The sequence below is a fragment of the Alexandromys fortis genome, unplaced genomic scaffold (assembly GCF_014885135.2).
Source record: "Alexandromys fortis isolate MF-2015 unplaced genomic scaffold, M_Fortis_MF-2015_v1.1 scaffold_31, whole genome shotgun sequence".
Taxonomy (NCBI): Eukaryota; Metazoa; Chordata; class Mammalia; order Rodentia; family Cricetidae; genus Alexandromys; species Alexandromys fortis.
Window position 1 is genome coordinate 10359001 of NW_026067974.1, and position 10250 is coordinate 10369250.

Here is a 10250-nt window from a genome sequence, read left to right on the forward strand (position 1 = left end):
ACAGAGGAGACACTGGACGAACTACGTCCTGGGTGAACTTATAAGGAAACAGGGATGGGGTCTGGAGAGAAGGCTGAGCAGTTAAGAGCGTGTGCAGCTCTTGGAGAGGACCCAAGTTTAGGTCCCAGCGCCTAGGTGGGCTGCACACCACGGCCTGTAACTCCAGCTTCAGGGGATTCCCACGCCCCCTTCTGACCTCTGTGGACAACTGCACTTATAGGATTCCCCGACCTCACAAACACAAACACACGTGAACATGCATAAATTGAAATAAAAATAAATCTTAAAAAATAAAAAGTTAAGAAGGACATAGGGGAAGCTGTTCTTCCAAGGATGAACAGAGGTCCCTCGATGTGGCTGTCTCCTCCTAGTTCAGTGGGTCCCTCTAAGATCAGGCTGGAGATACCTAAAAGGATGGAATTGATATCCCAGAGCGTCCTGGAAGTCGCCAGTTAGACATAACACATCTTCTTCCCAGACTGTCGATTTTACCTGAGGATGTGGCGGCAGACCCACTATTTGATATTAAGAATGTGATGGGGTCTGATGCAAACGTCCCAGGAACGTTCAAGATAAAACCCGAGACAACAAAGAGGGGTAAAGGGGTGTTCTGCTTTTAAGAAATGGGTGAGAGCTAGCCAGGCGTCGGGGCGCAGGGCGCGACGCACCCAGGCCTGCGCCGGGAGGGAGAAAGTGAAGCTGGGAGCAGCCACTCCCAGCCTTGCTGGAATGCAGTTGGAGGGGTGGGGGGGCGAGCCGGGAGCGCGCGGCTCCCAATCACGGGCGGCGGAGGAGGTGGAGGAGGAGGAGGGCTGCTCGAGGAAGTGCGGCGTGAAGTTGTGGAACTGAGATTGCCCGCCGCTGGGAACCCAGAGCCCAGGAGCGCCCCTTCCCCGGCGGCCCCTTCCGGCGCCTCGCCTGTGCCTGCCCTCGCCGCGCCCCGCACTCGCAGCCTGGTCCAGCCTGAGCCATGGGGCCGGAGCCGCAGTGAACACCATGGAGCTGGCGGCCTGGTGTCGCTGGGGGTTCCTCCTTGCCCTCCTGCCCCCCGGAGCCGCGGGCACCCAAGGTGGGTCTGGCATGGGGAGGGCGCGGCCCGCTGCGGCTGTGCCCACGGGGCCCCACGGGCGGCCGGGACCTCGGGGCCCCGTGAGCGCCTACAGCCGGGCGGTCCGGGGCGATGGGGCGATCCCGGCTGCCGGCGCCGCGGACCGGAGGGGGATCAGAGCAGCTGGAGATGGGGCAGTCACTCGGAGGACCACACTGGAGATCAGGACCGGCCTCCGCTGACCACACCGGAGCTTCCCGGGCTCAGAGAGGCTCCGGGAACTTCTCGGGGAAAGTTCTCTGAAACTGGTCTGAAAGTTTTCCTCCGGAGGGTGTGCGGAGCGCTGTGCGTGCGTGCGCGTTTCCCCCCTTCCGAGCCCCCTCACGCTTTCTCAAAGCTCTTCCAGTTGGCAGCCTCCGCCTCCGGACTGGACTGGGCAAGATGCCTTCGGGGGGTCCCCTCTGCCCTGCCCCTCCCCCTCCCCACCCCCTCCGGCTCTTTGGGTTTAGTAAGTTACTCCAGCTTCCTGCGGGGTCGCGGTGGAGGAGGGGGGCGCGGTGGGGAAAGTAGCCTGTCCAGTTGAGCAGGGAGGACCCAGTGGCGGGTCCCCAGTTGAGTTGCTTCTCGATGGTGTCTGGGTTTGAGGGGGACGGGAGGGGGGTGAGGCATTTGTTTTGAACAAGTTTTTTTTTTTCTTTTTTCGTTTTTTTTTTTTCTGTGCTGGGGATGGAACACCCCCTACCGCACTGTCATCCCCCGGTCTCCGCGTGTAAGAGCTCTACCACTGGGCTGCACGCCCCACAGTTCTGTTTTGAACAGATTTCCTTAGAGCCTCTTCAAGAACTGTGTGCTTTAGGACTCTGGGAAAGCTCGGATCTTGAAGGGTGGTTGTGTGTTCCCCGTTTTTTCATTTAGTAAAATGTGTAGGGTTCCTGGGCATTTGAGGGGAAGGCATGGAAAAGAAGTAAGGTCAGCTAGAGACCGAGGACTGGGTTGCTCTCTTGCCTCTTGTCTTCGTGCTGGGGGCTGGGAGGGTGACCCAGCAGGGTATATACTAACCCGTATGTCCATTTCTACCAGAAGCGTAAAAGCTGATATATACACTCCCTGTGTGTCTGCTCTGCCAGGCCCGGTGAGTGGGTGGTTTGCATGCATTCCTTCTTCAGTCCTAAGAACAACTCCACAGTAGAAATACTAGCAGGCTTCTCATTGTGCCGGGGTGAGAACCCGGGCTGGAGAGCTGAAGTGTCACCGAATAAGGGGTGGACCCTAGGCAGTGTGACTCCCAGTTACATACTTGAAACCATAATACGAATCTACCTGGAACAGTGGGAGCACCAAGCTTCCTGATTCAGTAGGCTGTAGGAAGACACAGAAAGCAGGTTCTTGGAGCAATGGATGTTCTCCAGAGGCCTGAGAGCCTGGAGATTGCTGGGGTGTCATCTGTGTGTCCCCCAGAGTCCCCACTGCTGTGCTTTCTGTGGGGTACCTCTGTATGTCCGAGGTGCTTATGATGGTCCTATGTTTGTGTGTCGGGCTTTGTGTTGCCAAACAGCAACCTCTCTGCTGACTTGGGGACACGAGATGAACTCTGCCCTCTCCAGGAACTCCTCCTCCCTCAAGGTAGTAGGCTATATCTGCTGTAAACAGTGGGAGATGCCCCTTGCCTGGCTGAGGACCAAGGATGAGGGTTCCTTTCAGTTTCTCAGGAGGGCATCCTTACCTTGGACTTTCTGTTGAGAAAACTGAGACCAGGCCCTTCCCCTGAGTCTGGGAGAGGAGTTGGCCAGGAGTGAGAGGCCTTGCACTGTAGAGTGGGAACCTGAGGGGTCAGTTCTCCGGATGGGGTGGGGGTGGGGCTGCTGGGTGAAGAGGGACAAGACAGTTTGTCTTGCCAGGAATGATTAAAAAGGCAGAACGCCATCCAGCTGCCCCTAGCTCCAGATTATACCTCAGAACTGGTGGGGGGCAGGTATGTAGGGAAAGGAGATCTGGGGAGAGCCCGAGGGTCAAGATGTTGTTGGGATCCTTAGGGCCCTAGGCTTCGTGGCGTGCAGTGAACACACGTCTTTAACCTTGCAGGGCTCGTTCATATTTCAGTTCTAGTGTGGTTCTCTCCAAACCCTTCCCTCCTTTTGCTCTAGGAGACTAAGTAGATTCTTCTTGCAGAGGACATGGGCTCCGTTCCCAGCACCCATGGTGGCTCACAGCCTCCTCACTCCAGTTTTGTAGACCTGATGCCCAATATTGACCCCCACAGGTACCAGGCATGTGTGTAGTGTACACATGAGGGCAGGCAAAGCACTCCTACTACATCAAAGAAAATAAACCCCAACAAGAAAAAGAAGAACATGTATTGCATTTCAAAGTGAAATGGAAGGGCTTTCTCTGTTCTCCTTATTTCCAGCTACTGCCCTATGCCTGCCTCTCGCCTTGTAAAAACCTCTGTTTGCTCGCTCCTACATGGCAGGTCCTTTTCCGTAGATGGCTTTGTCCCCTCTCTGCACTGTCCTGGGAAGTGGGTGGACAGATGAAAAAAAAAACGAACCTCAGAGAAAGGAAAAGGCTTATCAGAGGCTTTTAAGAGGTGGTCATAGTTCTGTCATCCACCAGGAATGGGTGAAATGGACCTTGGGGCCGTCAGGCAGTCACACAGGGAAGAAGGGCTATTACTCAGTGTGGCTTTCCCAGCCCCTAACCCAGGCTGGAAAAGGTGCCCTGAGATGGGGGCCTGAGATGCCTTCCTGGTGCAGAATTAGCTCCCTTCCTGGCCAGCCCATGCTAGCCTTTCTCTTGGGCCCTCAGCAGTGCAAGGGACGGAGGGCAGGAAGGTGTCCAGACCACTGGGATCCACAGGCCCATGGGAATGTAGGCAGATCAAGGGGAAACATGAGGAGCTAATGGAGGTTGGGCTGGAAGGCAGAGGAAGGCCCTGGGAAGGTGGGCGAATGAACGATCAAGGGAGGAGAACCCCTTTCCTGTCCCCAACCGGTGGACAGCTCTCCTGGTCTCTTGGAGTGACAGTTCTGTTATTTGCTAGGTCACCAATCAGGCAGAGGATGTGAAGGGGGCCTGTATTGTCCGCAGTGGTGGTAGGTGAATCCTTAAAACCTGTGTTTGGGTTGCTGCGGACTGTTTACAGAGCTTGCTTGTGTTTACAGAGTGCTTCTCCCTTCCTCCCCCTTAACTCTCAGGGCCCTCTGAAGGGAGGAAGAGTTGTTGCCACTTGTTGAGGTCAGTAAATATTCACAGAGGGGCCAACTATGTCGCAGTCACTGTTGGCTTTAGAGATCCGAGTCTGATTTAGCTGCTGCCCCGGAGGGCTAAGCATATGCTCCCTGTGGCCCAAGAGGAGCTGAGCTAGGGTTCTGGACAAAAGAACCTGAGTCTAGCTCTGCTCTGCCACCCGCGTCAGAGAGCAGGTGTGTGTGGCAAGCGAGTCCTGGCGTCATTTGAGAGAGCTCTGGCCTCTGGCCTGGTTGGGGAGCTTTGGGGATGTAGGTAGTTTCCTGGCAGTGTTTATGAAGACCAAGGGAAGTGTTGGCTTTCATATTGTGAGCGAGATAGCAGCTGGGGGCGCCCCCATGCCGGAGGTCCTGGGCTCTGTCCTCCACACTACAAATGAAGAAGGAAGACAGACCACAATGGAGTTGAGGACCAGCTGGGAGACAGGAGCCCACCTGAGGAGCCCTAAATGGGGGCTAAACCTTGATTACCAGTGTTCAGCAGGAGGGACCTGAAGGACCATGGCCAGCTCTGAGCAGAGGGATGGTTACTTCTCCTTTTCAGTTTGGAGGCTCTTGACTAGATGTCATTCACACGCTCACTCATTCATTCACACACATTCATTCATTCATTCAGTAGATACTTGTCCAGCTGTCACTGTGAGCCCCGGCTTTGCTCTGGGATGGTCTTGCTTTATACTACTTTCGTCTCCAAGAGTGGGAAGATGGGGCTTCTGTCTTGGAGGCAGAGAGCATCCCTGTGTAGAATTAGAGCCTTTTGCCCCACCCTGAAATTCATGGGCCAGGATGGTTATGGGGACTGTGGTCAGAGCCCATGGGGTGAGTCTGGTACAGAGTGGGGAGTGGGAGGGAAGCAGAGACTTGGGAAGGATCCAGAGGCTTTCCTGGCTGGCTGTCAGCGTGGTGCTTGGGTGTGGGGTCAGCTGGCAGCTCTCAGCTCCCCTGGAGGAGGTCTCAGGGTACCAATTTTCCCACCTGTCTGCGAACACTTTAAGACTCTTACTCAAACCGACCACAAATCAGATAAACAAACTGGCTAGTGGGTGTGGCTGCCAGTCTTTCTGACCTTCTGCCTGGCCCAGCCACCCTGCCCTGCCTGAGCCTGTGTGTTTATTGGTCACACTGGAGAATTAGTGTGTTTTTATGCTTGTGGGGGGTGTGGCATTGTTATTTGTGTGTGCGCTGAAGTTTCATGGAGGGAACAGGGGATCTGAGGCAGACTTGGATTCAGATCTCACCTGCCTTGCTTGGTTGCTGGTTTTGCTGTTGTTTTGGTTTGGTTGGTTGGTTTGTTTTTTGGGCGTTGCGGTGCTGGCATTGGGACTCCGGCCTTGTACACGCTCTGCAAGTGATTTACTGCTGAGCCTGTTTTAGGATCCTGGGAGGATCAGTTTCCTTCTTTGTAAGCCTCCGAATCTGATGTATACAGTAGGCACTCAGTTCGGTTACCATGGTGACTGCTATTGTTGCTCTCCTTTTGCTTGGCTGCCACAGCTGGTGTCCCTTCCCCTAGGAGATGAGGCCGCAGAGGGCCGGAGGGGGTAAACTGCCTCAGGGGCTGGGCCCCTACTCCAGCTCTGCCATCCTGTCCCCAGTGAGGCTGGACCTGGGATCTGGGCCTAGAGACAGCTGTGCCTGGAAGCAGCTGAAGCTGCGATGCTGGGGGAGGTCCTGGCAGCAGGGCGTTATTTTGGGCCCAGCTACCACCCCTTGCCCCTGTTTCTTTTGGGAGACTCGGTGGGGGGGGGGTGAGCGAAAAGAGAGAGGATAGGGTGCTAGTGGGTGCGGTATGGGGTGGGCAGGCCTGGCTGTCTCCCCTCTATCCAGGAGATGAGCCTTTGATTTCTATTTCTGTTCCTTCCCCTCCGCCCTCCTTGCTCCCTTCCCTGTCTGCCTAGAGGGGCAAGAAGAGGCCTCTGTCAATGTTACTAGAAGGCCTTCAGTTTGAGGCCATTGAAGGCAGCCTGGGAGCCCAGGAACTTGCCCCCAAGCCCTCCCCAGATCCGGAGGCGGGAGGATAACTAGGATTTGGCTTTAGTTTCCATGTAGCTGGTACAGCAGGGCTCCTGAAGTCTGATCCCGAAGCTGGTCATTGTACTGTCTCTTGAATCTGCACACAGTCGCTGGAAGGCGGAGCCGTAACCCATAGGGATTCTCAGCAGCTCGGGCACCCGTGGGCCTGTGTATGTGACGGCAACACCTCCACCCGCCTTCCCCCCAACCTCCTGGGCAAGATGCTCCGGTGATTCATCTTCTCACCCGAGCAGAAAAACAAGTTCAACTGGGCACTTTAATCTCTTCCCTGCTGGTAGGCTCAGTGCCAGCTGCTACCTGGAGCCCCCTAGATGGGGGGGGGGGCAGCTTCTCCTGTTTGGGGACTTTAATGGGAATATCTGGTCTCTAGGAAACCAGCCTGGGGGTCAGGCAGGCAAGGGGATGGCAGTGCATCTTGGGACCCCAAGTTGATAGTTGGCATCGGGCAGGTACGCAGCGTTGACATAGTGCCCTTGTGGCAGGAGTTTCGTGGCATAGCTCCTGCCAGCTGCTTCTGGAGTCTTGCCCCAGGAGGGTGAGGGAGCTGGTGTAGAAACCTGCAGACTGTGCCTCTCCCTGGTCAGGATCGGCAGCCGCGGCCCCTAGCTGGTGTTCTAGGCGTTTCTTCTCCATGTGGGTGTGTTCCAGGGAGCCCTGCAATGATGGCCAGGCCCCTGACTCCCCTCATGTCCCAGCAGTGACTCCAGCCAATCTTCCTGGCCCATGTTTTGGGTAGTCCTGTGGGGGCGGATGTCCTGAGCAAGGAGTTGACATGTGGGTGTGTTGGAATGGCAGAAGGAGGGTGCCCTGAGTTTATTTGCCTGGGAGGCCGACGGGGGTATCCAGAGGGGTCTGATTCATCATCGCCTCTCTTCGGGGATTTTTCACCCTCAGTTCTGGGACAAAGGGAGGCTTTCTTTGCCTGCCGAAACCCTGTATGGTTGGTAAGCCCTAAAGGGCTGACACATTGGGGCCCCACTGAATGCACAAGGTGGCCCAGCTAAGAAGGGGGCCTTCCCCCCGTTTGCCAACTTCTTCCCAAACACGAGAGCATTCTTCTGCTCTAGACCGTGTGGATGCAGGGGCATGGGCATCCGGAAAGGCCGTCAGCCATGCTTTCTCCCTGTCTGAGGTGACATGACTCCAGGGAGTGAGTGTGGAGGAGGCGACTAGATTGGAGAAGGTCATGAGCTGTGTCCTGACCCACATCCTCCCCTTCACCAGTGTGCACCGGCACGGACATGAAGCTGCGGCTCCCTGCCAGCCCGGAGACCCACCTGGACATGCTCCGCCACCTCTACCAGGGCTGCCAGGTGGTCCAGGGTAACCTGGAGCTTACCTACTTGCCCGCCAATGCCAGCCTCTCATTCCTGCAGGTGAGACCGGGTCCTGCTGAGCCCCCTGATTCGAGCTGTGTGAGGAAGGGCATACCCTTTCCCTCTGTGTCCTCTCTTGTGGTTCCTCAAATAGGAATGCCTTTGATACCTGTGTAAACCCAGTTGACTCCCTCTGCAGTGGCTGCTTCAGCTCTCCCCTTCACTGTTCATGTAGGAATAGTTCTAGGTCCAGTTCTGTGAATGTGGTCTAGACCTTTAACCTCTCCAGGCCTCAGGCCTCAGTTTCTCTATCTCTGTATTAGACGAGCAGATTTCCTGGGCCCACCTTTGTGAAGAATGCAAGAGAAATGTCTGGGGGAAGGTTATAGCAGGAGGGAGAGGAGTTTAGATCGTATCCACAGGCCCTGGAGACAACTGCAAGGGACAGACATGGCCTGTTAAATCACAGACGCCATCTTACACGGGCCCTACCTGTCAAAGATGGAAACTAAAGATATGCAGAGGGTGGGATGCTGGCTTCAGCTGCCGGAGTGTTCCTGTATTCTTATCAGCCCTGGTCCCTCAGGCCTCGGATCTGGTGAGACCAGGTCGGGAGTAGCCTAGGACTCCATCATCCTAGGGCCTGAGGGGGCAAGACTCCATGGCCAGGGGGCCTTGCAGGACATAGCCCCGACCCTGGGTTGCCCTCAGGCCTTGTGAGGTGCAGGCACTTCTCAAGCCCAGACACGCTTACCTTCCCCATCCTCTGCCTTTCCCGCCAGGACATCCAGGAAGTTCAGGGATACATGCTCATCGCTCATAACCAGGTGACGCACGTCCCACTGCAGAGACTGCGCATCGTGAGAGGGACCCAGCTTTTTGAGGACAAGTATGCTCTGGCTGTGCTAGACAACCGAGACCCTCTGGACAATGTCACCACCGCCCCAAGCAGAGCCCAAGAAGGGCTGCGGGAGCTGCAGCTTCGAAGTCTCACAGGTGTCTTTGCCGCCATTGCAAGCTTCTCCTCTTGGGCCTTGTTTGCTGACTAGGGCCATTCTGGCTCAGGAGGGGCTCGGTGGGGGTTGTATATGATACCTCCAGCTGTGTGCAGGCCAGCAGAGCCTCCCTCTCTTTGCACCCCTATGACAATTAGAAAAAGAAGGCCGTGTGGTGGCTCAGTGGCAGAGTGCTTGGTTAGCATGTGCAAGGCCCCAGGTTTGATTCCCTCCTTTTCAGGAAGTTGCAGCTTGCAGGAGATCCGTGATTTATTTATTAGAGAACAGGCTGTTGGTTTTTTGTTTGTTTGTTGGTTTTTTGTTGTTGTTGTTTTTTTACCCCTTTGTCTTGGCCGTGTCAAAGTGTGCAGTGGACAGACAGTCCATCCGTGGAACTGCACGTGGCAGCCCTGACCTGACCCTGTCCCACCCAGGGCACCAGGTGTTTTGCATGCTGACTCCCCGTTCAGTTCTGCTGCAATCCTGCAAGTCCTGCTACTAACCCACCGAGTGTGTTTGTTTCTGTTATGTTTATTTTGTTTTTCTGGTCTTGTTGTTTTGAGACGTGATCTCACTACATAGCCCCAAGCAGTCCTCCTGCCTCAGCTCCCTAGTGCTGGGATCACAGGCATGCCACCACCCGCCTTCTCCAGCGTCCTTCTCACTCTACAGATGAGAATTCGAGGCATGCAGAGGAGCTATGACTTGTTCAAGGTTACACAGCCAGTCGGTGGTAAAGTGGGGTTTCAGACTTTAGGGACTTTTTGTTGTTGTTCTGGTGCATGCTGAGTGCTTGCTCTGCCACTGAGCTATCCCCCTGCCTCGGAGCCTCTCTGTTTATCCCCACACAGTGTGCGCGGGGTGAGGCAAAAGGCAGCCGGGGACCCCCATCCACGTGAACATACCACTCTGCCAACCCGATCCCCTCTTCCTCGTCCTGGGTTGTTCCTGTGTGTGGCTGCTCACTGGGGAAGGCAGGAGGCCCCAGGGAGGCCGGGAGGGAGCTGACCACTTCCCCACCTTCCCCACAGAGATCCTGAAGGGAGGAGTTTTGATTCGAGGGAACCCTCAGCTCTGCTACCAGGACACTGTTTTGTGGAAGGATGTCTTCCGCAAGAATAACCAGCTGGCTCCTGTAGATATAGACACCAACCGCTCCCGGACCTGTAAGCCCTGCTCCTGTGATAGCCCGCCTGACCCAGATCCCTAACCTACAGCCCCATCTCAGCCAACACCCTACCCATGCCCCTTTCCTGTCCTTATTGCTGTCTCCCCGCTTTAGGCAGGATCTCCACCTGCTGAGACCTCTTTCCCTTTTGCCCCCCCCTCCCCCTTACTATGCATCTGCCCCTGGGCTCCGCTGACATATTCCTCCTACCAATCTTTCCCTTGCTGCCTCCCCCTCACTGTCTCCTCCCCCTCACTGTCTCCTCCCCCTCACTGTCTCCTCCCCTTCACTGTCTCCTCCCCCTCACTGTCTCCTCCTCTCACTGTCTCCTCCCCTTCACTGTCTCCTCCCCCTCACTGCCTCCTCCTCTCACTGTCTCCCCTCATTGCATCCCCCTTACTGCCTCCTCCCCTCACTGCCTCCTCCCCTCACAGCCTCCTCCCC

The 10250-nt window shown here is 56.0% G+C and overlaps 1 protein-coding gene across 1 annotated transcript in view; it reads left to right on the plus strand.

The window, feature by feature from the left end:
• Positions 1-787: 787 nt before the first annotated feature.
• Erbb2 (erb-b2 receptor tyrosine kinase 2) overlaps positions 788-10250 on the plus strand; it is a 24725-nt gene continuing 15262 nt past the window's right edge. Inside the window, exons 1-4 of the mRNA XM_050157156.1 lie at positions 788-1069; positions 7552-7703; positions 8426-8639; positions 9670-9804. Of these exons, the coding sequence (XP_050013113.1) occupies positions 997-1069; positions 7552-7703; positions 8426-8639; positions 9670-9804 (574 nt within the window). The 5' untranslated portion in view covers positions 788-996. The remainder of the gene's footprint in view (positions 1070-7551; positions 7704-8425; positions 8640-9669; positions 9805-10250) is intronic.